The sequence below is a fragment of the Salmo salar genome, chromosome 08 (assembly GCF_965601325.2).
Source record: "Salmo salar chromosome 08, fSalSal1, whole genome shotgun sequence".
In the NCBI taxonomy this organism is placed as follows: domain Eukaryota; kingdom Metazoa; phylum Chordata; class Actinopteri; order Salmoniformes; family Salmonidae; genus Salmo; species Salmo salar.
The window spans coordinates 28,558,222-28,585,370 of record NC_138298.1 but is presented as its reverse complement, the minus strand read 5'-3'; the positions used below and the strand labels follow the sequence as shown (position 1 = coordinate 28,585,370).

Here is a 27,149-nt window from a genome sequence, read left to right as displayed (position 1 = left end):
GACCCTAGAGAGGTTAATCTAACCACACTGTCCGATTTCAAAAAGGCTTTACAACGAAAGCAAAACATTAGATTATGTCAGCAGAGTACCCAGCCAGAAATAATCAGACACCCATTTTTCAAGCTAGCATATAATGTCACAAAAACCAAAACCACAGCTAAATGCAGCACTAACCTTTGATGATCTTCATCAGATGACACTCCTAGGACATTATGTTATACAATACATGCATGTTTTGTTCAATCAAGTTCATATTTATATCAAAAACCAGCTTTTTACATTAGCATGTGACTAGCATGTGACTAGCATTCCCACCGAACACTTCCGGTGAATTTACTTAATTACTCACGATAAACGTTCACAAAAAACATAACAATTATTTTAAGAATTATAGATACAGAACTCCTTTATGCAATCGCGGTGTCCGATTTTAAAATAGCTTTTCGGTGAAAGCACATTTTGCAATATTCTGAGTAGATAGCCCGGCCATCACAGGCTAGCTATTTTGACACCCACCAAGTTTGGTACTCACCAAACTCAGATTTACTATAAGAAAAATTGGATTACCTTTGCTGTTCTTCGTCAGAATGCACTCCCAGGACTTCTACTTCAACAACAAATGTTGGTTTGGTTCCAAATAATCCATAGTTATATCCAAATAGCGGCGTTTTGTTTGTGCGTTCAAGACACTATCCAAAGGGTGACGCGCCGGCGCATATCGTGACAAAAAATTTCAAAATATTCCATTACCGTACTTCGAAGCATGTCAAACGCTGTTTAAAATCAATTTTTATGCGATTTTTCTCATAAAATAGTGATAATATTCCGACCGAGAGAAGTTGTTTTCATTCAAAGACTCAAAGAAGAAAATGGACTCTTCACATGCACGCGCGCACCCATCTCATTGTTCTCATATGGACCACTTACCAAATGCGCTACTGTTTTTCAGCCAGTAACTACAGAGTCATCATTCAACGTTCTGGCACCTTCTGAGAGCCTATGGGAGCCTTAGAAAGTGTCACGTTACAGCAGAGATCCTCTGTTTTGGATAGAGATGACAAAGAAGGCCAAGAAATGGTCAGAGAGGGCACTTCCTGTTTAGAATCTTCTCAGGTTTTGGCCTGCCATATGAGTTCTGTTATACTCACAGACACCATTCAAACAGTTTTAGAAACTTTAGGGTGTTTTCTATCCAAATCAAACAATTATATGCATATTCTAGTTACTGGGCAGGAGTAGTAACCAGATTAAATCGGGTACGTTTTTTATCCGGCCGTGCAAATACTGCCCCCTATCCCCAACAGGTTAACATAAATAATCGATAATATTCCAACCGGACAATAGCGTATTCATTACAGAAGAAAAATACAAATGCTAGCCATGCGTGAATGCGCATGAACTAACTACATGACCTCAGCTAGTCCACTGCTTGAACCAGCTGTTATTCGGTCAAAATTCACCATAGAAGACTCAATCAACTTTGTAAAGACTGTTGACATCTAGTGGAAGCCTTAGGAAGTGCCAATTGACCCCACAGACACTGTAGTTTCAATAGAAAATGGTCTGAAAGACTACAAGTCTCAGATTTCCCACTTCCTGGTTGGATTTTTCTCAGGTTTTTGCCTGCCATATGAGTTCTGTTATACTCACAGACATCATTCAAACAGTTTTCTATCCAAATCTACTAATAATATGCATATCCTAGTTTCTGGGCCCGAGTAGTAGGCCGTTTAATTTGGGTACATTTTTCATCCGGCCGTGAAAATACTGCCCCCTATACCTTAACAGGTTTTAAGTGACAGCACCTATAGAGGGCTTGCAGTTGTGTCACAATTCACCGAGCAAACGCACCAAACTTTGGGAAGATTTCCCATTATTTCGTTTTTCTAAGAACCCAGAAAAATGAGGCAGTGGGGAAACCTATTCAAGTAAGTAAATATACTTTGAAAATGATAACCTATGTAGCTATTATTAGCTAGCTTGCTTGCTACATGAACTTTTTGTGAAGGCTAACTCAAATGAGCTGGGAGGTGCCACTGTAATAATGAAGATGGTTTGCATAAGACTACCACAAAAACTACATTGTCTATACTAAATGTGTTTCAAATGTAAAATACATTAAAAAAAGAGTTGGGCTATAAGCAATGCATTGTATTCAGTGGGTCAAGACAAAGCAGAGATGACACAAAGTACTTTTCATTCATTTCACCCATAAAACAATATAGACTTATTAAATGACAGTATGTTTACAATATAAACAATATTCTTTTGCATGTTGCTGAACAAAAATATGCACGCAACCTGTAAAGTGTTGGTGCCATGTCTCATGAGCTGAAATGAAATGAAACATCCCTTCAATTTTCCAGAAACACAAAAAGCGTTTTCTCTCAAATTTGTGCACAAATGTGTTTATATCCCTGTTAGTGAGCATTATCTATTTGCCAAGATAATCCATCTACCTGACATGTTTGGCATATCAGGAAGCTGATGAAACAGCACAATCATTACACAGGTGAACCTTGTGCTGGGGACAATAAAAGGCCATTCTAAAATGTGCAGTTTTGTCACGCAACACAATGCCACAGATGTCTCAAGTTTTGAGGGAGCTTGAAATCAAGCCAGAGAATTGAATGTTAATTTCTCTAATGTAAGCCGCCTCCAACGTTATTTTAGAGAATTTGGCAGTACGTCCAACCGGCCTCACAACCGCAGACCACGTGTATGGCGTTGTGTGGGCGAGTGGTTTGCTGATGTCAACATTGTGAACAGAGTGCTCCATGGTGACGGTGGGGTTATGGTATGGGCAGGCATAAACTACAGACAGTGAACACAACTGCATTTTAGCGATGGCCATTTGAATGCACAGATACAGTGACAAGATCCTGAGGCCCAATGTAGTGCCATTCATCCGCTGCAATCACCTCATGTTTCAGCATGATATTGCACGGCCAAATGTCACAAGGATCTGTAAACAAATCCTGGAAGCTGAAAATGTAAAATATTTTAAATTGTTGCTTATTTTTGTTCAGTATATTTTTAAATGGGGCTTTTTTTCATGACAAGGTGAAGGTGCTCTCTATTGAAATGGCACAACAGAATCATGCAGATGGACCAAACCATCTTGTATAACTGAGGGGTGTCTCCTTTCAAATCTGGAACAAGACAAAGTAGTAGAAGTAGAAGCTGATGTTGCTGCAGCATTGCTCATCTTCACAGTGGGAATACAGTCGTCATGGGTGTCTTGATAGAGGTCAGCTGGCAAACCTACAGTACATAAACAAATGAAAAGCACACCTGACGTTAGAATATCACTGCTTCAGGTCACCTATACTGTCAGGGCTCTTAATTGTTGGGCTGGAACAACCAATAGTCAACACAGCAGGTTGTCCTATCCCATTGAGGCCTTTGTCCTATGCTATAATGTCAATACATTGTCATAAACACAGTTGTCAACAAATTATCATTGGGCCAGTGCCACTGTTTTTTTGTGTGACAATAATTACCTCCTCCAGGCTATATGGACATCATATTGTACAATTTATCTTCCCTTTTCATGGTCATGGCTAGAAGGGATTCAACTTTTGTCAAATTAATGTTATATTTGACTTTCGTAGTAGGTTATGAGAATTAACGTAGCAGGTTGAGAATTAGGTTAAGGTTATGAAAAGGGTATGAGGGGTTAGCTATAATACAAATAAATACTTTTGATAACATGGTTGCATTCAAGACAAGGTTGTTTTTACTGCTCTATTGTCAGTCAGCAGAGTAGGCCTAGGCTACAATCTTATTAAAACATTCTGTTAAGGTATCAAAATGTAATTAATCAAATGTTATTTGTCACATGCACAGAATACAACAGGTGTCGACCTTACCGTGAAATGCTTACTTACAAGCCCTTAACCAACCATGCCGTTCAGGAAATAGAGTTAGTAAATATTTTATTAAATAAACTAAAGTAATTTTTTTTTTATAAAATCTAATCCATCTGTAACTGTACTGTAACACAAGAAATGTACATAATAACGAGGCTATATACAGGGGGGGGGGGGGGGCAGTGGTATAGGTTAATCAAGGTAATTTGTAAAGTGAATGCATAGACAATGAGCAGTAGCATAAAAACTAAATGTGGGGGTTAAATGTAAATAGTCCGGGTGGCCATTAGATTAGTTTAGTTGTTCAGCAGTTTTATGGCTTGGGGGTAGAAGCTGTTAAGGAGACTTTTAGTCCTATACTTAGCGCTCCAGTACCGCTTGCCATGCGGTAGCAGAGAGAATAGTTTCTGACTTGGTTGACTGGAGTCTTTGACAATTGTTTGTGCCTTCCTCTGACATCACCTAATATATAGGTCCTGGATGGCAGGAAGCTTGGTGCCAGTGATGTACTGGTCTGTTTGATCACTATCATACAATGCAACCTGTCAGGATGTTCTTGATGGTGCAGCTGTAGAACTTTTTGTGGATCTGGGGACCCATGCCAAATCTTTAGTCCCCTGATGTGGAAGAGGTGCTGTCGTTCCCTCTTTACAACAGTCTTGGTGTGTATGGACCATGTTCGTTGTTGGTGATGTGGACACCAAGGAACTTGAAACTCTCAACCTGCTCCACTTCAGACCCGTCGGTGTTAATGGGGGCCTGTTCGTCCCTCCTTTTCTTATAGTCCACTATCAGCTCCTTTGTCTTGCTCACATTGAGAGATTGTCCTGACACCACTGCCAGTTCTCTGACCTCCTCCCTATTGGCTGTCTCATCGATGTCAGATAAATACAAAACATGTATTGTTTGTTTTAATGCATTTATAGTGACATAATTCTCTTTTACAGAAATCAACTGTTGCAGTGAAGTAGTGAGTCATTGGAATGTATAGATTTGAAATAGCTACTGTATATAAAAGAGCACGATAAATTTAACTAAAGCCAAGTCTAATATATTTCCATGTTAACAGGAGGTTAGCCGTTTTAGCACAGTGGCTAGCTGTGCTATTGCTGGGGGAAGCTAATGGTCCATGCATGAGTTGAACATGGAAATCAGTACATTTCTCTTGGTGCGCATGGACATCCAGGGGAAACCACACTGCTGAACTAACAGTATTCAAAATCAGGATGCTGCATAAGTAGATAGACAGGTTTGCCCTGGAGGGATGAATACAGTTGTATTGAATAAGGGTAAAAGATTACTCTGGTAAACATGTCTTCAAAGGATGGTTTCAATTACAAAACAGACACAGTGATTGAATAAAACACTTTATTTTCATTGTACACTGGTTTCTACTTTAATTTTTCGCTATTGAATCACTTATCTTCTATATCATGGGGAAATAACTAACTAAATGAAACAGTTATAGTTGTGAGTGTGAGAGGGAGAGATTGGACCCACGGGGAAGAAAAACAAAAACAAGAAGTGGGAAAAGAGTTAAGACAGGAATGAATCAGTCAGTCAGTGGTTGGGTCACAGATAGTCAATATTTAACGCTTCATCTCATCATGGAGAGTCAGTCTTTCTTCACTCTCCACTTCTCCAGGGACTTCTGTAGAAGAATAAAAAGACAATCATGAGTATCTTTGTTACTAGATAATGTTGATTCATATGCGGAACATAAGGGTTCCACGAGAGAGAGCCACTGCTGCCAAACTTAAGCCTGTCTGGGGATGGTTTCCATGACCAGACACATTCCTTCACCTCATTCCCCACTCCTGAGTATCAATGTATTAATAATCAAACACGTAACACCTGGACAATAAAAACAATATTTTTTAAAGTTTTTTTTTTGAAGTTTCAATTCAGGAAGCAAAATGAAATTCAAAATTTGTTTTGCCAACTGAATTTACTCAATGGAATTGACCCCATCCCCGATTGTCAAAATGTTCTTTCTGATTGGAGGTTGACTTTCAGTTGTGGCTGATTGGTTGTTTTTGGTTCTCACCTCCAGGTTCTGATGGTGTTTGAGGGTCTTGCAGTGGTTCTTCTCGGCCTCGTCAGTTCCGCTGTAGAACTTAGAACACACCTTGCAGAAGAAGCCTGACTTGGGGACCAGAAACTCCATTCCTGATAGTGACCAAACAGACCAGAAACAAAACCAGATTTAAAACATACAACTGATGTGATTATACGATGGGGCCTAGGTAAACACACACACCTAGCACAAAGACAGTATTCTGATAATAGATACGCTTGACTAGTTTATCATTAGAACTACCCTAATCAATTTCAACAATTAGTTAACTGTCAAAAGCAACATCATTTGAGTCTCACCGACAGGGCAGTCAGGGTTGAAAGGGGGGATGATGTAGTCTTTATAAAAGAGGGGTTCCATCTTCATCTTCCTCCTCGCTGTCTCCTCCTCTCTCTCCTCCTGAGATGTCCTCCTTCGCTTAGACTCCACTGAGAGATGAAAGAGAAGATGGAGGAAGGAGCAGGGTCATCACTGAGACTTTAGCATTGTTTGTTTTAACTGTTCTGCTTGTTGGTTGTGTGGGTTTTCCTAGACCTGACAAATCACCAGAATGTCCTTACAAGGAAGGAAAACATTTTTTGTTGTTGTTGTGAAAAGTCTTTAAAACATGAAATCACAAAAATAAAAATCACTGACACCTTAGAAACAATCCAACTAATGTGGTTTCAGGCTGTCAATCAACCATCTTTTTCTACTTCTCAAAGAACCCATCTTTTTATGCCATCATGCCATGACGAGGAGTGGCATAACAACACAAAACAGACTGGTAACCAGGTTAAAATGCACTTGCCTCCACCATTGATTTGGCTGAGTTCACCTCTAACACATTTTATAATCTAGCTGTATAGTGGTTACCATAGCTACCATTGATCTACATACTAGGACTGTAACAGTTCACCAAACCCACGGTTAGGTACGTATTGCAGTGTTTGGGGGGGGGGGGGGGGGGTCACGGTTCAGTTTCAGTACAGCAGGAAAATGAAATGCCAACCGTTACTGTTAACTTTATTTAATAAAAATAGTGTTGGTATCCCAGATTCCATTTATGTTCATTATGTGAATGCCAGAGATGCCAGTGTTGAGGATATATTGGCACGGGTGTTGTTAGGCCCGTGTCAAACACCAGCTTTGTGTGTATTATAACCTTTATAAAACGGGTTACCAACATATTCAAATAATGATTTACATATTTTAATTGTTATTTTGATGAATGTATTCATACTAATTTTCATCCTTCCACAAGATATAGTTCCAACACCAATCTAGGGTTGCTACCAAAGCCGGCTGGTCGTTCGTTCTATTGGTTCGGGTTCCAGAGAAGTGACCCAGTCGTTCAGTTGTTTTGTTCTGTATCTATGGACACAATCCAGTTGTTTGCTCTAAATGTTCCATTGCCATACCTGCTGGCAACGTTCTTAGCCGTAGTTGGCTAGCTAGCAAGGGATAACTTACAGCCACGTCAAAAAGTGCAACCAGAAAAACAGCTGCAGTAAGTAGCCGCATTTGAATAAACTGATTTCTAGTGACATTTATTTAGATATATTGGTAACAATGAGCTAATGAGGCGCAATTTCGCCTGGGATCGAAAATATGTTCACTCTTCAGGACACTGTTGTTCAGGGGAGCTAGCTAACAACACAGCTAACACAATCACTTCAAACTGAAGCTGGAAAGATTGCAAACTAGCTGCATTTTGTTTCATTTGACCTTTTCTCAAATTACATTTCTGTATATAAACTAAGCAAAAAAAAGAAACGTCCTCTCACTGTCAACTGCATTTATTTTCAGCAAACTTAACATGTGTAAATATTTGTATGAACATAAGACTAAACTGAGACAAACTGAACAAGTTCCACAGACATGTGACTAACAGAAATGGAAGTGTCCCTGAACCAAAAAAAGGGAGGGGGGGTCAAAATCAAAAGTCAGTAAGTTTCTGGTGTGGCCACCAGCTGCATTAAGTACTGCAGTGCATCTCCTCCTCATGGACTGAACCAGATTTGCCAGTTCTTGCTGTGAGATGTTTCTCCACTCTTCCATCAAGGCACTTGCAAGTTCCCGGACATTTCTGGGGGGGGTTCTAGACCTCACACTCCAATCCAACAGGTCCCAGACGTGCTCAATGGGATTGAGATCTGGGCACTTCGCTGGCCATGGCAGAACACTGACATTCCTGTCTTGCAGGAAGTCACGCACAGAACGAGCAGTATGGCTGGTGGCATTGTCATTACATTTACATTTACATTTTAGTCATTTAGCAGACGCTCTTATCCAGAGCGACTTACAGTAGTGAATGCATACATTTCATACATTTTTTTTCTGTGCTGGCCCCCCGTGGGAAACGAACCCACAACCCTGGTGTTGCAAACACCATGCTCTACCAACTGAGCTACAGGGAAGGCTACCCTCATTCTGGAGGGTCATGTCAGGATGAGCCTGCAGTAAGGGTACCACATGAGGGAGGAGGATGTTCTTCCCTGTAGCGCACAGCGTTGAGATTGCCTGCAATGACAACAAGCTCAGTCCGATAATGCTGTGACACACCACCCCAGACCATGACGGACCCTCCAACTCAATCCCGCTCCAGAGTACAGGCCTCGGTGTAAGGCTCATTCCTTCGACGATAAATGCAAATCCTACCATCATCCCCGGTTAGACAAAACCGCGACTCGTCAGTAAAGAGCACTTTTTGTCAGTCCTGTCTGGTCCAGCGACGGTGGATTTGTGCCCATAGGCGACGTTGTTGCCGGTGATGTCTGGTGAGGAGCTGCCTTACGACAGGCCTGCAAGCCCTCAGTCCAGCCTCTCTCAGCCTATTGTGGAGAGTCTGAGCACTGATGGAGGGATTGTGTGTTCCTGGTGTAACTCGGGCAGTTGTTGTTTCCATCCTGTACCTGTCCCACAGGTGTGATGTTTTTATTTTTTTGCTCTTTTGCACACCAGTATTTCTACTTGCACAACTATCACTCGTGTTAATTTGCTAAATTGTAATTACTTCGCTACTATGGCCCATTTATTTCCTTACCTCCTTACTCCATTTGCACACAGTGTATATAGATTTTTCTATTGTGTTATTGACTGTACTTTTGTTTATCCCATGTGTAACTCTGTTTTTTGTCGCACTGCTTTGCTTGTTCTTGGCCAGGTCGCAGTTGTAAATGAGAACTTGTTCTCAACTGGCCTACCTGGTTAAATAAAGGTTAAATAAAAAAAATGGTAATGTTCGGATGTACCGATCCTGTGCAGGTGTTGTTACACATTATTGGTGTCCTTTAGTAGTGGTTTCTTTGCTTTGAACTTATCCTCTGCAGCAAAGGTAACTTTGGGTCTTCCTTTCCTGTGGGGGTCTTCCTTTCCTGTGGCGGTCCATATGAGAGCAAGTTTCATCATAGCGCTTGATGGTTTTTGCGACTGCATTTGAAGAAACTTTCAAAGTTGTTGACCATTATCTGGATTGACTGACCTTCAGGTCTTAAAGTAATGACGCACTTCGTTTCACTTTGCTTATTTGAGCTGTTCTTTCCATAATATGGACTTGGTCTTTTACCAAATAGGGCTATCTTCTGTATACCACCTGTCATGAATGGCATGTTCGGGTCAGATTACTGTGGACCATAATCCCACAGAGATATCTCTCACACCCATCAGTGGGGAAAGAGATGGAGAGGTATGGAGGTGGGGGATTTATGACACCTCCTGCCCATTGTAACTCTTAAAGCAGCAGACAAAATCCCTTTGTCCTCTCAGTATGGAGGAATGGAATGTATGATGGGCCTATGGAGAACCTACCTCAGAACAGTAACATGCAATAAATGGACAATATGTTTCATCAGACAAAATGGTAGTAATGACGACAGATGAAATATTAAAATGTTGTTTTTGTTATTAAAAGTTAAATGACGACGTTATAATGAAAACGTTATAACTAGAAGAGTTTTCACAACATGTACTTGATATTTACTGTACGTTGTGTGGAAAATGTCCAGATCAAAGAGAATGTTTTTTTTTGTTTTTTTAAGATGAAATGTGAAGTTAGTTGTCTAAATTGGATCTGAGTAAAATCCAGACCTTGCCTCGTAACTAGTTACACCCAGAGAACTTGCCCTACAGGCTGAAAGGCCCACTTCTGACCCGAGGGTATAAAACATGTGAGTTAAGAAACAACATTATAACATAACGAGCTGCAGCCAAGGACCGAATTAGTTGTAAACCCAAAATGCAACACGAGGTTGAAGAAGACAAAGGAACCTTTTAACAATCTATGCTACGGATGAGTAGCTGTGTCTAACAGGGTGAATTCAAGCTGGACCACACGGTTATTCTCGCCAAGGAACCATGTGTCTACACTGCTTTCATTCTCACGCTGGAACCCCCTATATGGCTGATTAGCCGTCCTCAGAAGACCCCACTTTCAGAAAAAGGGTGTGGAAACAGACCACTAAGAGAAAGGACACAGACGTTGTATGGACAATCAGAGGGTCACACCCGGTAACAACAGAAGTTTCGCCATCAGAAGAGAAGGAGGAACTCGGTCCACGAGGAGACACCCCATCAGAGACCTTTGACACGTAATTACATCATTATATTCTGACCCATAAGAGCGGCAGTTCGGGGCAAGGTTAGGGTTAAAATAAGCATAGTTCACAAATGTACCCAAGTGTGCTTTTCTCTCGTGCACTCTCTTTCTCTTTTGAAATCACAATTTTCGTGTAACACGCAAGTGTTGGCACACTAGGGAACTGTTTCATTGTACTATGTTCTAATCAATAGCCTAGACTGCATCTTATATTATAATTTTAACTTGTTATTTACTAATCAACTCAATTGGTGTGCTACAGACCTTTTAGTGAGACTCGGGTTTGTGCAGATTCACAGATTATGCAACGTTCAGAATGAGACTGTAGAGGAAATTAATTAGCGACTGTTGTAAAAACAATATTCTGATATTCTTTGAGTTAATTTGGGAAATAGAAACTCAAAGCCAAAACTTTCCCATGGTGCCCCAGGTTAATAATTACCTGACTCATTAAATCACGTAATTACAAATGGTTAATAATTCGATGAACAGCAGTCGTCACATTAATCAATACAAAGTTACAACACACACCTACCATGTCACAACACAACTGACTCAAACGCATTAAGGAAACACATTCTACAAATTAACTTTTAACAAGGCACACCTGTTAATTGAAATGGATTCCAGGTGAAAACCTCGTGAAGCTGGTTGAGAGAATGCCAAGAGTGTGCAAAGCTGTCATCAAGGGAAAGTGTGGCTACTTTGAAGAATCTCAAACATATTTTGATTTGTTTAACACTTTCTTGGGTACTACATGATTCTATATGTGTTATTTAATTGTTTTGATGACTTCACTAATATTCTACAATGTAGAAAATAATACAAATAAAGAAAAACCCTGGAATAAGTAGGTGTGTAAACTTTTGACTGGTACTGTATATACACATACAGATGTCTTATTTATCTACTCATTCGGGTTCACAGTGCGGACCGAACTGAGGTCTCCATACCGAACGGTTCAGTACTAATGCTTGTACCATTACACCCCTATTACATAGGGTTGGTTATCTGACCTCACCACTACCACTCCTCTACAATGACCACAACCACTAATCTATGTAAACCAGGATGCCATTCTTTGACCACTTAACAAAATGCAGGTGGCCAGCTCAACCACTACTATGCATTCAGTGGCTGGCTACCATTTCTCAAAACATCATTCTACCTGTAGTCTTTTTCCTCCTGTGGCAAACCAGAGGGTAGTTACCTCCATTTCAAAACGTTTCGCTACTGAACACAACCCAGTCTCCTCAGACAAATATGTTGCAGATTGACTTAACATAAAGTTTGTTTCTTACCTCTACTGGCCAGTTTCCTACCACATCTTAAATTAAAAAATTTAAAAAAACATTTATACAGGTAAGCACAGCAGAACCGATTTTATTTACAATGACAGGCTTTCACAAGACGAGCATAGCAGTGATATACAGTATGTTTCTTACCCGTCTCAGCAGACCTCTTCCCCCCGTCTTCCTCCACCTGTCCCACCTCGTCCACCGTCAGAAACGTCCCAATGTTGAGATCCTCCACTCGTCCAGCCTCCTTTTCCTCTTCTCCAGCAGGTGCGTCTGTGGGTGTGGCCTCATCGTGACCTTTCACCTTGGACTCCTCAGTGACCTCGTCACAGGTCGTCTTCGGCACAGTGACCACAGGCTGAAGGAGAGTAATGTTAGACAAGATTGGGGTCGTGTTCACACTTTAGAAACACTTAATTTTCTCCTTCCTCGGTTGAAGTAGTCTTCTCACAGATCTGCTCGTTGTAGAATGCTATAGGGTTGAAGCCTTCCTTTTAGGAAAGGGATTACACAAATTAGGAATGTGACTAGACACACTGACCTCTTTGATGATGTAATCCTGACAGTCTGGAACTTTCTCCTCTGTCACCTCCCCAGTTCCCTCTGCAGTCTTCACTGACCCCTCCTCTGTGGTTGCTGGGGACAACCCCTCCTTCTGTTCTCGTTTGTCCAGAGCTTCCTCCTGTACCTTGGCTGTCCTAGGCTCACCCTCCACCTCCATCGGTGTTGTGTCATCTGGTGCCTGCTGCTCCGCCTCAAGGGCTGTGGTCACAGGGTCGTTGACGGTCACCTCCATAACCTCAGTCACCTCTGTGGTAGTCTCGGGGAGAGGACGGGGCACCGCAGCTACTTCCCCCACCTCGTCCACAGTCACAAAGTCCGCCATGTCGAAGGGGATGTGGTTCTCACCTAACTCCTCCTCTTCCTGAAAGAAGACAGGGAACAGTTAACTATAAAACCACTGCTTTCCTCAAAATGGCAAGTCATTCCCCAAAATGTTTGGAAAGTTGATATTGGCATTCTATATTCATGATGGGTATACGACACTCTGGTTCAGTGGAGATTCTCTCTCCATCCATATATGAGTATACCAAACATTAGGATCACCTTCCTAATATTGAGTTTCACCCCCCCACACTCTACAAGGTGTTGAAAGCGTTCCACAGGGACGCTGGCCTGTTGACTCCAACGCTTCCCACAGTTGTGTCAAGTTGGCTGGATGTCCTTTGGGTGGTGGACCATTCTTGATACGCACCGGGAAACTTTGAGTGTGAAAAGAACTGCAACGCTGCTGGGTCTGACACAAACCAGTGCGCCTGGCACCTACTACCACACCCCGTTCAAAGGCACAATTATTTTTTCTTGCTCATTCACCCGCTGAATGGCACAAATACACAATCCATGGCTCAATTGTCTCAAGGCTTGAAAATCATTATTTAACCTGTCTCCTCCCCTTCATCTACATCTACACTGATTGAAGTGAATTTAACAAGTGGCGTCAATAAGGGATCATAGTTTCCACCTGGACAGTCTGTCATGGAAAGTGTTGTTAATGTTTTGTCCTCTCTGTATATAGAGTGAATACCAACACACTAGCCTCTCTCCTACCTGCTGTTTCTCCTCTCCGTTTCCTCTCCTGGACTCAGACCTGGCGCCGCTCTTCCCACTGCGCCGGCTCCCGTCATACCTCATAGAGGACCTGGACCCCGGTGATCCTGATGACCGTTCCCTGTGGGACCACCTCTTCTCTCTCCTTCCTTTCTCCCTCTCCTCCTCTTGGGCCTTCAGCCTCTTCTCCCTCTCCTTCCTCGCGCTCTCCCTCTCCTCCCTTTCCTCCTCACGGGTCTTCCTCTTGGTGACCTGCTCTCTTCCAGGCTCCCTGTCTCCACTGTGGTCTCTTCGGTTTCCAGTGGATGGCTTTTGGCCTGCAGGGGGCGCCTGGTCCTGTTCCTTCCTGGCCTGCTCAGCGCCGGCCCTACTGGAGGACCGGACCCTGCACTCCTCCAGCAGCACCTTCAGGATCTCTGGGGTCACTCTGGGAAGAGCGGGGGCAGCCTGAACATCTGGAGTCTCCTTATCTTTTGGTTGTTTACCTGGAGGATTCTCAGCTGCAGCCTGTTCGGTGGAAACCTTGGTAGAGGATCTGTTCCTGCTCTCCTGTCGTAAGGCCTCTATGATGGCCGCCATCACTTTTGGGGCTGGGGCGGAGGTGGCTGTTGTGGAACTGGAAACTGACATTTTCTCAGTCTCTGGTTTAGCAGCTTGAGGAGCAGAGGTAGCAGCCGAGGAGACTGGTTCTTCAGTTTCTTCGGACTCCGTTGTTGAAATGTCTGCAACTTTCTCTGTGACCTCCTCTCCACCCTGACCTCGAGGTTGGTCTATGTTGGGTTTTGTAGCTTCTCTCTGGTTCACTCCTGCTGGCTGTACGGAAGATGCATTAGGCTCCTTCTCTTGATCCTTACCTCCTAATGCTGGAGATTCCTTTGTGGCTTGAACCTCTCCTTCAACCTTCATCCCTTGATTTCCTGGCTGAACCTCCTGTCCTTCAACCTTAGTATCAACCCCTGTTCCTGACTCCACCTTTAATCCTGACTGAGACAGTGAGTCCTCCTGGCCACCAGGGGGCATAGTAGTCTCTGCAGTCTGGGAGTCATTGTCACCGGTTGAAGCCGTTGAGCCGGCAGCAGAGATGTCGACTTTAGGTAGATCAATCTTGGGATCAGGTTTCCAGGAGAAGGCGAGCTTGTTGTTCTGAACAATGCAGGGAAACTTCTGGAAGCGGTTGAAGACACTCTTGGCCATGTCTGCTGTTCCCATCTCAAAGATGATCTGCATGGGGTAAAGAAAACAGGATTGGATGGATGGTGTGGAATTACTGTAGGCAGGGTAGATGCAAGACACAAACACTTAAACCTCACACAAAAACAAACGTTCCTCACTAAGATGTCCCTCCCCTTGACAGACACTTGAGCACATAAAGACATCCCCGCCACCCCCCAACACACACCCCTCCCCACCCACAGGTCCCTCACCTTGTCCTTGAGTGCCAGAGTCTGTTGGACTGTGCCGAAGCGCTGGACCAGTTTCTGGATCTCTGTTGGGCCGGAGGGCGTGGCCGGGATGTTACTGACAACCAGGAGACGGTTCCAGTCATCATCACCTCCCACCTCCGCCTTCTGCAGGACGTATTGGAATTACAAACAACTTTACTTGTACCAATTACTGGAAGAAGCTCAACTTTCTAAATAGTTGTTAGAAATTGTAAAGGGACTCTGCAATAATATATGCTCTTGGGTGTGATTCATTTCATGATTTAACCTAATGTTTTAACATGCAGGTCGTAATCAGGTGGGATTGTCTGTGTTTTTCTACCTTTGTCTTGGGGTAGCAACAATGCTATTATTAAGAGCCTTTTAGGTTAGCTGAAGAAACAGTAAAATACTCACACTAACAGGATTCCTGGGTCCCATCAATGAATGGAAAAGTGCCACCTGTGGTAATAAAATGGAATGAAAAGTTCTTTATGTCATCACTGAATCAGATCAGTGAAAAATAAGTTGAATGTGCAAAAACATCCTTTTCATAGTGAACATTTATCATCATACCCTGCAGCAACCACCTGGAATTAAGTGAAGAAAACTGCCCAGAACAGAGGACGCTGGAGATGCACAGTTCAGGCCTGTGCTCCACTAGGAGCTAATAGGGATCAGTCAGTCAAGCCACATTATCTTACCGGTCTGTTGAAGTCCACCAGGAGGTTTGGAAGCAGGCTCATGTTCAGAACAGAGTCGTTGATGCAGACAGGCATGTCATTGTAAACTTTCACCATCTCCTGGGCTGACTCCACATCCTGCATGGTGACCAGAGCCTGGGGAGGACCACAAACAGTCAGCAACAGTCTTGGGTATACTGGGTATACAAGATATTGGGTAAACAAGATATATTGTTTAAAAAAAAAAATCGATGTGAAAATCATATGATATTTCCATTATACTGACTATTTTACCCAAAGCATCTGACAGAACATTGACACAATATACAGCAGGTCCTATGTGGGAATCAAATTCCCAAACCTGGTCCTTCAGTACCAATATACATTTTTGAGTAGCCCTGGACAAACACCTGGTTCAACTCATTGAGGGCCTGATGATTAGTTGACAAGTTGAATCAGGTGTGCTTGTCCAGGGTGTACTGTTGGGGTAATGGAGGACCAGCGTTGGGAAACACTGCCCTAAGCCACATAATGCAAATCAATGTGAAAGTGAGTGATGTATTGTGGATAACGTGCCTACCTCACTGGGCTTGGTGATGAGTAGGATCTTGACAGGTTTTCCGAAGGGTTGGGCCAGCTTGGCGATATCAATCTCGGAGCAGCCGCTTTCAGGAAGTCCAGTAATCTTGACCATGCCCCTCTAAAAAAGGTCAAACCACAGGAGACAAAGACCGTCATAATCAAGACGGCGTATTCAGTGAGGTAACAAAAGAAAACGGTCAGAACGTTGTATACAGAGATATTATGAATAAAGCTGAGTCATACAATTTCCTATTCTACCTGTCCTGACGGGGCTAAATCAAGTCTAATCTACATGATAGATTTCTATCTAAACGTTCCATAATGTAGCATCCCCTGCCTGGGCCTATGAGATATCAGTTCAGTTCTGCACCTTGTTTTCCCTCTGCAGTCTTTTGAGTCTCTCGACCTGTCCCGCTCTACAGCCCCTCTTCCTCTTCCTCGTTGGCTTCACCTGCTCCCTGTGTATCTGTTGGGAAACCCATTTAATCTTACAGCTCAGACACCGCTGACTGGCTGGCTGGCTGCCTCCCTGTTTTCTATTGTTTGAAAGTGTTAAAGATGAACTGAAACACTATGCTGGAACACTAAACTTCCCGACACCCAGGACCTATATACTAGGTGGTGTCAGAGGAAGCCCCCCCCCCCCAAATAAATCACCCAAGTCATAGACGGTTCTCTCTGCTACCGCACAGAAAGCAGTAATAAAGTCAAGGAATAAAAGGCTCCTTAACAGCTTCTATCCCCAAGCCACAAGACTGATTAATTGTTCAGCAAATGGCCACCCAGACTATTTACATTGACTGCCCCCCCCCCCCCCCCCCCCCCTTTGTTTTTACACTGCTGCTACTCGCTGTTTATTATCTATTACGTAATTGTCTTTTTAAATATAAAAAAAAAAACTTTTGTTTATTTAGTAAATATTTTCTTAACTCTATTTCTTAAAGCATTGTTGGTTAACCTGTTGGGTCTAGGGGGCAGCATTTGCACGTCTGGATAAAAAAAATGTACCCGATTTAATCTGGTTACTAATCCTACCCAGTAACTAGAATATGCATATACTTATTATATATGGATAGAAAACACTCTAAAGTTTCCAAAACTGTTTGAATGGTGTCTGTGAGTATAACAGAACTCATTTGGCAGGCAAAACCCTGAGACATTTTCTGACAGGAAGTGGATACCTGATGTGTTGTATTGACTTTAAACCTATCCCATTGAAAAACACAGGGGTTTAGGAATATTTTGGCACTTCCTATTGCTTCCACTAGATGTCACCAGCCTTTACAAAGTGTTTTGAGTCTTCTGGAGGGAGATCTGACCGAACAAGAGCCATGGAACGGTGATGTCCCATTAGACACCTGGCGCGCTACTTCATGTTGGGTACCCTCGTTCCAATACGTTATAAAAGACTATGCATTCGTCCACCTTGAATATTATTCATGTTCTGGTTAAAAAAGGCCCTAATGATTTATGCTATACAACGTTTGACATGTTTGAACGAACGGAAATATATTTTTTCCCCTCGTTCATGACGAGAAGTCCGGCTGGCTTACATCATGTGCTAACGAGACGGAGATTTTTGGACATAAATGATGAGCTTTTTTGAACAAAACTACATTCGTTATGGACCTGTGATACCTGGAAGTGACATCTGATGAAGAGAATCAAAGGTAATGGATTATTTACATAGTATTTTCGATTTTAGATCTCCCCAACATGACGTCTAGTCTGTATCGCAACGCGTATTTTTCTGGGCACAGTGCTCAGATTATTGCAAAGTGTGATTTCCCAGTAAGGTTATTTTTAAATCTGGCAAGTTGATTGCGTTCAAAAGATGTAAATCTATAATTCTTTAAATGACAATATAATATTTTACCAATGTTTTCTAATTTTAATTATTTAATTTGTGACGCTGACTTGACTGCCGGTTATTGGAGGGAAACGATTTCCTCAACATCAATGCCATAGTAAAACGCTGTTTTTGGATATAAATATCAACTTGATAGAACTAAAAATGCATGCATTGTCTAACATAATGTCCTAGGAGTGTCATCTGATGGAGATTGTAAAAGGTTAGTGTATCATTTTAGCTGGTTTTATGGTTTTGGTGACCTTGTCTTTGACTTGACAAAACATTACACACAACTCTTGTAAATGTACTGTCCTAACATACTCTAAATTTATGCTTTCGCCGTAAAACCTTTTTGAAATCGTAAAACGTGGTTAGATTAAGGAGATGTTTATCTTTCAAATGGTGTAACATAGTTGTATTTTTGAAAAATTTGAATTTTGACATTTATTTGGATTCAAATTTGCCGCTCTTGAAATGCACCTGCTGTTGATGGAGTGCACCACGGGTGGCACGCTAGCGTCCCACCTAGCCCCAAGAGGTTAAGGGCTTGTAAATAAGCATTTCAGAGTAAAATCTACACGTATTTGGCACGTGACAACCGTCAATTGTATTTCTGTAGATGTGATATATAATATTGAAATACTTAATAAAAAAATTGTAATAGACATACTGGCAAATAAGAGACAGAAACAAAAATAAAGCACCTCATTTGAATTCTTCTGCCCAACGCTGGCTTCTGTGGGGGAAAAAAATGTTCAATTTCACAACTCTTATTGATCAGGTCTATCAAACATCATTAGTTGTATATTAATCAAGACATCTAAGGCTGGCACCCTACTTGCTATTTAGTGCAATACTTTTGAGCAGAATACATAGGGCGTTGGTGAAACAAAATGCACTATATAATTTTATGTTTTTTTACCTGGGCCTTTAACAGTCAAGTTGGCCTCGTTCGGGGCTGCAGGTGTCTTGGGAGCACCGATCAGTTCTCTATGGAGAGTAGTGAAATGTGTGAAGAATTGCCTCCGTAATAACACATAAGTGGCAAAGTTCAGGGGTCAAAGATAACCCTAGTATATACAGGTAATGCATAATACTTACCCTTTTATAATGACAGGTATCGAGGAAGTAATCTCCTCCTCGCCATTCTGTAAAACAAAGAAATAAACATTCAATTTGATCAATCATCACCTTTATATTTAATTTTCTCCTCTTTCTGTCATTACTATCTTCCTCACTACAAGGGAAACATGAGCCAATTCTATGATTTACAATCCAGTGGATGAATACCCAGCTGGGAGCTGAGGTGGCTTTGGTACGGTAAGTAGGGCGGGACAAACCTGGTCGGAGACAGAGATGGGGTGTTCCCGTATGTTGAGAGTGAGGCACTCAGCCAGCGCTTTAGCGTCCTGCTCTTTCTGCATGCAAACAGTGGCCTGGAGGAACAGAGACACCGAGAGGGGCAGAGGTTAGAAAGATGGATCCAAAACTAGTGATGGGGGGGTACAGTTACATATCTCAATATTATTTTTGCACTAGTGGGCTGTACCTGCACCAGTATTCTTGCTTCATAGCTTGTTTTCCATCTTTTATTGCCATTTTTTATTTCACTTAATTCCATGACAGATCAAAACTTGTTTTATCATGGCTCTCTCTTGTACCTTTGCAACAGACATACCGTGAGCATTATGTTGGAACATTGAATCGCAATACATATCGTGAGGTCCCTGGCACAAGAGCATTAGTGAGGTCAGGAACTGATGTTGGACGATTAGGCCTGGCTCAACAGGGGGCGTTCCAATTCATACCAAAGGTGTTCGATAGGGTTAAGGTCAGGTCTCTGTGCAGGCCAGTCAAGTTCTTCGAAACCGATCTTGACAAACCATTTCTGTATGGACCTTGCTTTGTGCACGGGGGCATTGTAATGCTGAAACAGTAAAGGTCCTTCCCCAAACTGTTGCCACAAAGTTGGAAACACAGAATAGTCTAGAATGTCATTGTATGCTATAGCGTTAAGATGTCCCTTCACTGGAACTAAGGGGCCTAGCTCGAACCATGAAAAACAGCCCCAGAACATTACACCTCCGCAACCAAATTTTACAGTTGACACCATGCATTGGGGCAGGTAGCGTTCTCCTGGCATCCGCCAAACCCAGACTCATCCGTCAGACTGCCAGATGGTAAAAAGTGATTCATTACTGCAGAGAACGCGTTTTCACTGCTCCAGAGTCCAATGACGGCAAGCTATACACCACCCCAGCCGATTGTTGGCATTGCGCATGGTGTTCTTAGGCTTGTACGTGGCTGTCGGCCATGGAAACCCATTTCATGAAGCTCCCGACGAAGAGTACTTGTACTGACGTTGCTTCTAGAGGCAGTTTGAAAATCAGTAGTGTTTTGCAACCGAGGACAGGCGATTTTTACGCGCAACGTCCTTCAGCACTTGGCGGTGCTGTTCTGTGAGCTTGTGTGGCCTACCACGTCGCGGCTGAGCCGTTGTTGCTCCTAGACGTTTCCACTTCACAATAACAACACTTACAGTTGACCGGGGCTGCTCTAGCAGGGTAGAAATTTGACCAATTGACTTGTTGGAAAGGTGGCATCCTATGACGGTGCCATGTTGGTAGTCACTGAGCTCTTCAGTAAGGCCATTCTACTGACAAGGTTTGTCTATGGAGATTGCATGGCTGTGTGCTCGATTTTATACATTTGTCAGCAACGGGTGTGGCAGCAATAGCCGAATCTACTCATTTGACGTCGTGTCCACATACCTTTGTATATAGTGTATCAGTGTTTCCGCTGCAGTCATTTATATGTAGTGCTGTGCCACGGCAAAATCATTCCCGCCACGACAAAACAATATGGACGATTTCAGGAAGACTTTACCAATATATCTGCCTGGCGCACTTTGAAGATGTTACAACAGTCCACATTTACTTTTTGGAAGCTAACCAGTTAAAAGATCACATCTGGGATAATAGAATAAATGCAAAGGGGCCTACCCCATGCTTCAGCATATTTATTGAGCCCTATAAAATCAGTTTCAGTTTTCCCCCCAAATTCCATGTTTAGTTTTCCCAGGTTTCCATTTTTTTCAGGTTTTCGCTCTCCAAAAAAAAAAAAAAAAAATCACACTTTTATAAACAGGAAAACAAACAAATTAGATGTTAAGTCCACAACAATGCTTAAACTGAGGGATTTTGATGGGGATTTTTTTTATTATGCAGGGCCGGCCGGTGAAATCGACTCAAGGGGGTAAACAAGATGTCTTCATATTTATCAAAAAGACACCACACTTAGCATTAAAGTGTATGATGCCTAACTTGACACTCCCACACAGTTATCTATACTCACTTTACTGTATTGCGGCTGCCCCTGGTTCTCCTCCCCCTCCTCGTTCCTGATGATGAGGACATTAGTGACCTTGCCGAAGGACTGCACCAGTGACACCACTTCCTGGTACTTGGCATCTACAGGGAGGCCCGTCAGATAGAGCAAGTAGGAACCTGGAGGATTCTTCTTCTGCAGCGTTGGAGTCGGCTTCTTCTGTGGCGCATTGGAGGACTGGACCTAAAAATCAAGGAAGGAAGGTTTACAAGCACTGCTTGGGTTGGATGGGAGTGTGAAGAAGCTGCTATCCTTATAAGTTAGTTCTAATTCAATTTGTGAAATTTCCCTAAATGATATTACTACTGAAAGTAATTATTACTGATAACGTAGTTAATCTTAAAAGTCCTAATGACACTGTGCATAGCAAACAAAAGATTGAACCAAAAGCTCTGTGAAGGGCACACCTCTGAGTCCTGTCCTAGGGCGGTCTCCTTCCCGGCCGCTGGCTTGGCGCCTGGCTTAGAGGAAGCAGAGGAAGGTGGACGATGTGGCTTCTCAGACATGGACGCCGGAAACTTGCTGGTGGATGACAAATAGGACTCACGTTTCCCGGACTCGTGTTTTCCAGAAACCCCTGCTCTGTTGCCGTGGTCAGTCGCACACTTGGCGGGGTCATTTCTGGAACGCTTCAGGCCTTCTCGAGAGGAGCTCCCAGTAGATATCCCTGGAGGTAGGAGTAACAGATGATGTCTGGGTTATAATGACGCAAATATATTACAGTAGATATCCCCGGATGTTGGGGTAACAGATGTCTGGGCTATAATGACGTAAATATATTACAGTAGATATCCCTGGCTGTAGGGGTAACATATGTCTGTAATATTAACCTGTTGGGGTATAGGGGGCAGTATTTTCACTTTTGGATGAAAAGCGTGCCCAGAGTAAACGGCCTAATACTCAGGCCCAGAGCCAAATATTTGCAGATTATTAGTAGATTTGGATAGTAAACACACTAAAGTTTCCAAAACTGTTTGAATGATGTCTGTGAGTATAACAGAACTCATTTGGCAGGCAAAAACCTGAGAAAAATCCAACCCGGAAATGGAAATCTGATGCCTGTAGTCTTTTCAAGCCATTGCCTTTCAAACACAGTGACTTTGGGTTCATTTTGCACTTCCTAAGGCTTCCACTAGATGTCAACAGTCTTTAGAAAGTTGTTTGAGGCTTTTGCGGTAAACACAGAGCGAACAAGAGCACATGGAAGTAGGTGACTCAGAAAATTACATGGGTTTCTGATGCTCGTTCACGTGAGGTAGCAGTATTCCAAAACGTTTTCAAGACAATGCAATCGTCCGGTTGGAATATTATTGAAGTTCTAAGATAAAAAGGCTCTAAAGATTGATGCTATACCATGTTTGACATGTTTGAATGAACGTAAATATAACTTTTTTTGACTTTGTCGTGACATTTTCCGCGCGCTTCCTACACTTGGAGTAGCTAACTGAACGCGCAAACAACAAGGGGGTATTTCGACATAAATTATGGACTTTATCGAACAAAACATTTATTGTGGACCTGGGAATCCTGGAAGTGCCTTCTGATGAAGATTATTAAAGGCAAGTGAATATTTCTAATGCTATTTAGGATTTTAGATTACTCCAAAATGGCAGCTATCAACAAGCAAGCCTTTCTAATCGACCTGGCCCTGGTATCCTGGAAGGATATTGACCTCATCCCGTCAGTAGAGGATGCCTGGTTATTTTTTTTAAAATGCCTTCCTCACCATCTAAAATAAGCATGCCCCTTTCAAGAAATTTAGAACCAGGAACAGATATAGCCCTTGGTTCTCCCCAGACCTGACTGCCCTTAACAACACAAAAATATCCTGTGGCGTTCTGCATTAGCATCGAACTGCCCCCGCGATATGCAACTTTTCAGGGAAGTTAGAAACCAATACACACAGGCAATTAGAAATGCCAAGGCTAGCTTTTTCAAACAGAAATTTGCTTCCTGCAACTCAAACTCTAAAAAGTTCTGGGACATTGTAAAGTCCATGGAGAATAAGAACACCTCCTCCCAACTGCCCACTGCACTGAGGATAGGAAACTCTGTCACCACCGATAAGCCCACTATAATTGAGAATTTCAATAAGCATTTTTCTACAGCTGGCCATGCTTTCCACCTAACTACCCCTACTGCATTCAACAGCACTGCACCCCCCACAGCTACTCGCCCAAGCCTCCCCCATTTCTCCTTCTCCCAAATCCATTCAGCTGATGTTCTGAAAGAGCTGCAAAATCTGGACCCCTACAAATCATCTGGGCTTGACAATCTGGACCCTTTCTTTCTAAAATTATTTGCCGAAATTATTGCAACCCCTATTACTAGCCTGTTCAACCTCTCGTGTCGTCTGAGATTCCCATAGATTGGAAAGCAGCGGCTGTCATCCCCCTCTTCAAAGGAGGTGACACTCTTGACCCAAATTGCTACAGACCTATATCCATCCTTCCCTGCCTTTCTAAGGTCTTCGAAAGCCAAGTCAACAAACAGATTACCGACCATTTCGAATCCCACCGCACCCTCTCCGCTATGCAATCTGGTTTCAGAGCTGGTCATGGGTGCACCTCAGCCACGCTCAAGGTCCTAAACGACATCGTAACCGCCATCGATAAGAAACAATACTGTGCTGATGTATTCATTGACCTGGCCAAAGCTTTTGACTCTGTAAATCACCACATCCTCGTCGACAGACTCAGTAGCCTTGGTTTCTCAAACGATTGCGTCGCCTGGTTCACCAACTACTTCCTCTGATAGAGTTCAGTGTGTCAAATCGGAGGGCCTGCTGTCCGAACCTCTGGCAGTCTCTATGGGGGTACCACAGGGTTTCAATTCTTGGGCCAACTCTTTTCTCTGTATACATCAATGATGTCGCTCTTGCTGCTGGTGAATCTCTGATCCACCTCTACGCAGACGACACCATTCTGTATATTTCTGGCCCTTCTTTGGACACTGTGTTAACCTCTTGACGTTACCCTAGGATAGGGGGCGCCACAGCGCATTTTGGAAAAAATTTGTGCCCATTTTCAACGGCCTACTAATCAGACTCAGAAGCTAGGATATGCATATAATTAATACCTGTGGATAGAAAACACCCTAAAGTTTCTAAAACTGTTTGAATGGTGTCTGTGAGTATAACAGAACTCATATGGCAGTCAAAACCCCGAGACCGATTGAAACAGGAAGTGGAATTCTGAATTGTGGACTCAACTTCACGTCGTTGCCTATTATTCACACCGTGAACTATCGTTATTTGAGCACTTCCTATTGCTTCCACAAGATGTCGCCAGTCTTTACAAAGTGTTTTGAGCCTTCTACTGTCGAAACTCAGTCAATGAGACGCGTTGGAAATTGGTCACAGCGGGAGGGCCATCACCATTATGACGCCGGCGGCCCTGTCTACCCCCACCTTTGGAAATGTTTTGAAACACATTGAAATCGTCCCCCTCGAATCTTATTGGCTCTCTTGTTGAAACAGGCCCTGAAGATTTATGTTATACAACGTTTGACATGTTTGAACGTACCTAAATGGGAAAAAAATTGCTTTTTTCCCGACACGGCTGTCCCGCGGCCGGCAGAGCTTTTGGATACTGCCTTGAGACGCGCTAACAACAGCATGCTAATGGAACATAAAGGATGGACTTTTTCGACCGAAAATACATCTGTTGTGGACCTGGGATTCCTGGAAGTGCTTTCTGATGAAGACAACTAAAGGTAAGGGATTATTGACAATATTATACAACATTAGATGTGATCTGCGATTGTTCCAAGATGGCGCCGAGCTGTATTTACTAGGTCATTTTCTGAGTATCGCATCCCCTTTTATCGCTAAGTGTGATTACCCAGTAAAGTTATTTTTAAATCTGGTATGACAGGTGCTTTCAAGAGATATTCATCTATAAATCTTAGAATGACAATATTACATTTTAAACATGTTTTCGAATAGTAATTCAGTAAAATGTAGCACTGTTTCATCGGATGCTTTTGACGGGAAAATAGTTAGTCAACGTCAGACGCCGATGTAAAATGCTGTTTTCATATATAAATATGAACTTTATTGAACAAAAGAATGCATGCATTGTGTAACATAATGTCCTAGGTGTGTCATCTGATGAAGTTTGTAAAAAGGTTAGTGCTGCATTTAGCTGTTTTTTGGTTATTTGTGATGCAAGTGGTTGGTCGGAAAATGGCTATGTTTCTGCTTTTTACGATGGACTCCTCTAACATAATCTAATGATTTGCTTTTCCTGTAAAACCTTTTTGAAATCGGACGACGTGGGTCGATTCAGGAGAGGTGTATCTATAAAACGAAAAAAACATTTTTTTTCTTTTTTTCTTCAAATTATTAAATTTTGTTATGCTAATGGCGATATGATTTTTCGCTGGATTTTGATCCCGCTGACGGGATGAGACGCTGAAGAGGTTCTAACCTCCAGACGAGCTTCAATGCCATACAACTCTCCTTCCATGGCTTCCAACTGCTCCTAAAAACAAGTAAAACAAAATGCATGCTCTTCAACTGATCGCTGCCTGCACCTGCCTGCCTGTCCAGCATCACTTCTCTGGACGGTTTTGACTTAGAATTTGTGGACAACTACAAATACCTAGGTATCTGGTTAGACTGTAAACTCTCCTTCCAGACTCACATCAATCATCTCCAATCCAAAGTTAAATCTAGAATTGGCTTCCTATTTCGCAACAAAGCATCCTTCACTCATGCTGCCAAACTTACCCTCGTAAAACTGACCATCCTACCAATCCTCGACTTCGGCGATGTCATTTACAAAATAGCCTCCAATACCCTACTCAACAAGCTGGATGCAGTCTATCACAGTGCCATCCGTTTTGTCACCAAAGCCCCATATACTACCCACCACTGCGACCTGTACGCTCTCGTTGGCTGGCCTTCGCTTCATAATCGTCGCCAAACACATTGGCTCCAGGTCATCTACAAGACCCTGCTAGGTAAAGTCCCCCCTTATCTCCGCTCACTGGTCACCATAGCAGCACCCACCTGTAGCACGCGCTCCAGCAGGTATATCTCTCTGGTCACCCCTAAAGCCAACTCCTCCTTTGGTCGTCTCTCCTTCCAGTTCTCTGCTGCCAATGACTGGAACGAACTACAAAAATCTCTGAAACTGGAAACACTCATCTCCCTCACTAGCTTTAAGCACCAGCTGTCAGAGCAGCTCACAGATCACTGCACCTGTACATAGCCCATCTATAATTTAGCCCAAACTACTACCTCTTCCCCTACTGTATTTATTTATTTTATTTATTTTGCTCCTTTGCACCATATTATTTATATTTTATCTTTGAACTTTCTTCAAACTACAAATCTACCATTCCAGTGTTTTTCTTGCTATACTTTATTTACTTTGCCACCATGGCATTTTTTTGCCTTTACCTCCATTATCTCACATCATTTGCTCACATTGTATATAGTCTTTATTTTTTTTTCTTCTACTGCATCATTGATTGTATGTTGTTTTACTCCATGTGTAACTCTGTGTTTTTGTATGTTGTCGAACTGCTTTGCTTTATCTTGGCCAGGTCGCAATTGTAAATGAGAACTTGTTCTCAACTTGCCTACCTGGTTAAATAAAGGTGAAATGAAAAAAATAAATGAAAATCTGTATTATTGCAAAGTGTGCTTTCCTCGTAAAGTTATTTTGAAATCTGTCAAAGCGGTTGCATTCAGGAGATGTTAATCTATAATTCTTTGAATAACAGTTTAATATTTTATCAACGTTTATGATGAGTATTTTTTTAAATTGATATGCCCTTTCACCG

The 27,149-nt window shown here is 42.4% G+C and overlaps 1 protein-coding gene across 6 annotated transcripts in view; it reads right to left on the bottom strand.

Annotated features, from left to right (window-relative positions):
• Positions 1–5,226: 5,226 nt before the first annotated feature.
• Positions 5,227–27,149, bottom strand: part of LOC106610436 (zinc finger protein 638) — a 56,941-nt gene continuing 35,018 nt past the window's right edge. For 5 of the 6 annotated variants that reach the window (XM_014209806.2, XM_014209808.1, XM_045722973.1 and 2 more), the window contains exons 6-22: positions 21,764–22,023; positions 21,324–21,539; positions 19,310–19,405; positions 19,071–19,117; positions 18,892–18,959; positions 18,674–18,705; positions 16,488–16,583; positions 16,116–16,235; positions 15,557–15,691; positions 15,270–15,314; positions 14,856–14,999; positions 13,432–14,652; positions 12,365–12,748; positions 11,971–12,181; positions 6,249–6,377; positions 5,920–6,041; positions 5,227–5,523 (exon numbers count right to left, since the gene is read on the bottom strand). In XM_014209806.2, the coding sequence (XP_014065281.1) occupies positions 5,488–5,523; positions 5,920–6,041; positions 6,249–6,377; positions 11,971–12,181; positions 12,365–12,748; positions 13,432–14,652; positions 14,856–14,999; positions 15,270–15,314; positions 15,557–15,691; positions 16,116–16,235; positions 16,488–16,583; positions 18,674–18,705; positions 18,892–18,959; positions 19,071–19,117; positions 19,310–19,405; positions 21,324–21,539; positions 21,764–22,023 (3,362 nt within the window). In that variant the 3' untranslated portion in view covers positions 5,227–5,487. The remainder of the gene's footprint in view (positions 5,524–5,919; positions 6,042–6,248; positions 6,378–11,970; positions 12,182–12,364; positions 12,749–13,431; positions 14,653–14,855; positions 15,000–15,269; positions 15,315–15,556; positions 15,692–16,115; positions 16,236–16,487; positions 16,584–18,673; positions 18,706–18,891; positions 18,960–19,070; positions 19,118–19,309; positions 19,406–21,323; positions 21,540–21,763; positions 22,024–27,149) is intronic. The other variant, XM_014209807.2, reaches the window with a different exon arrangement.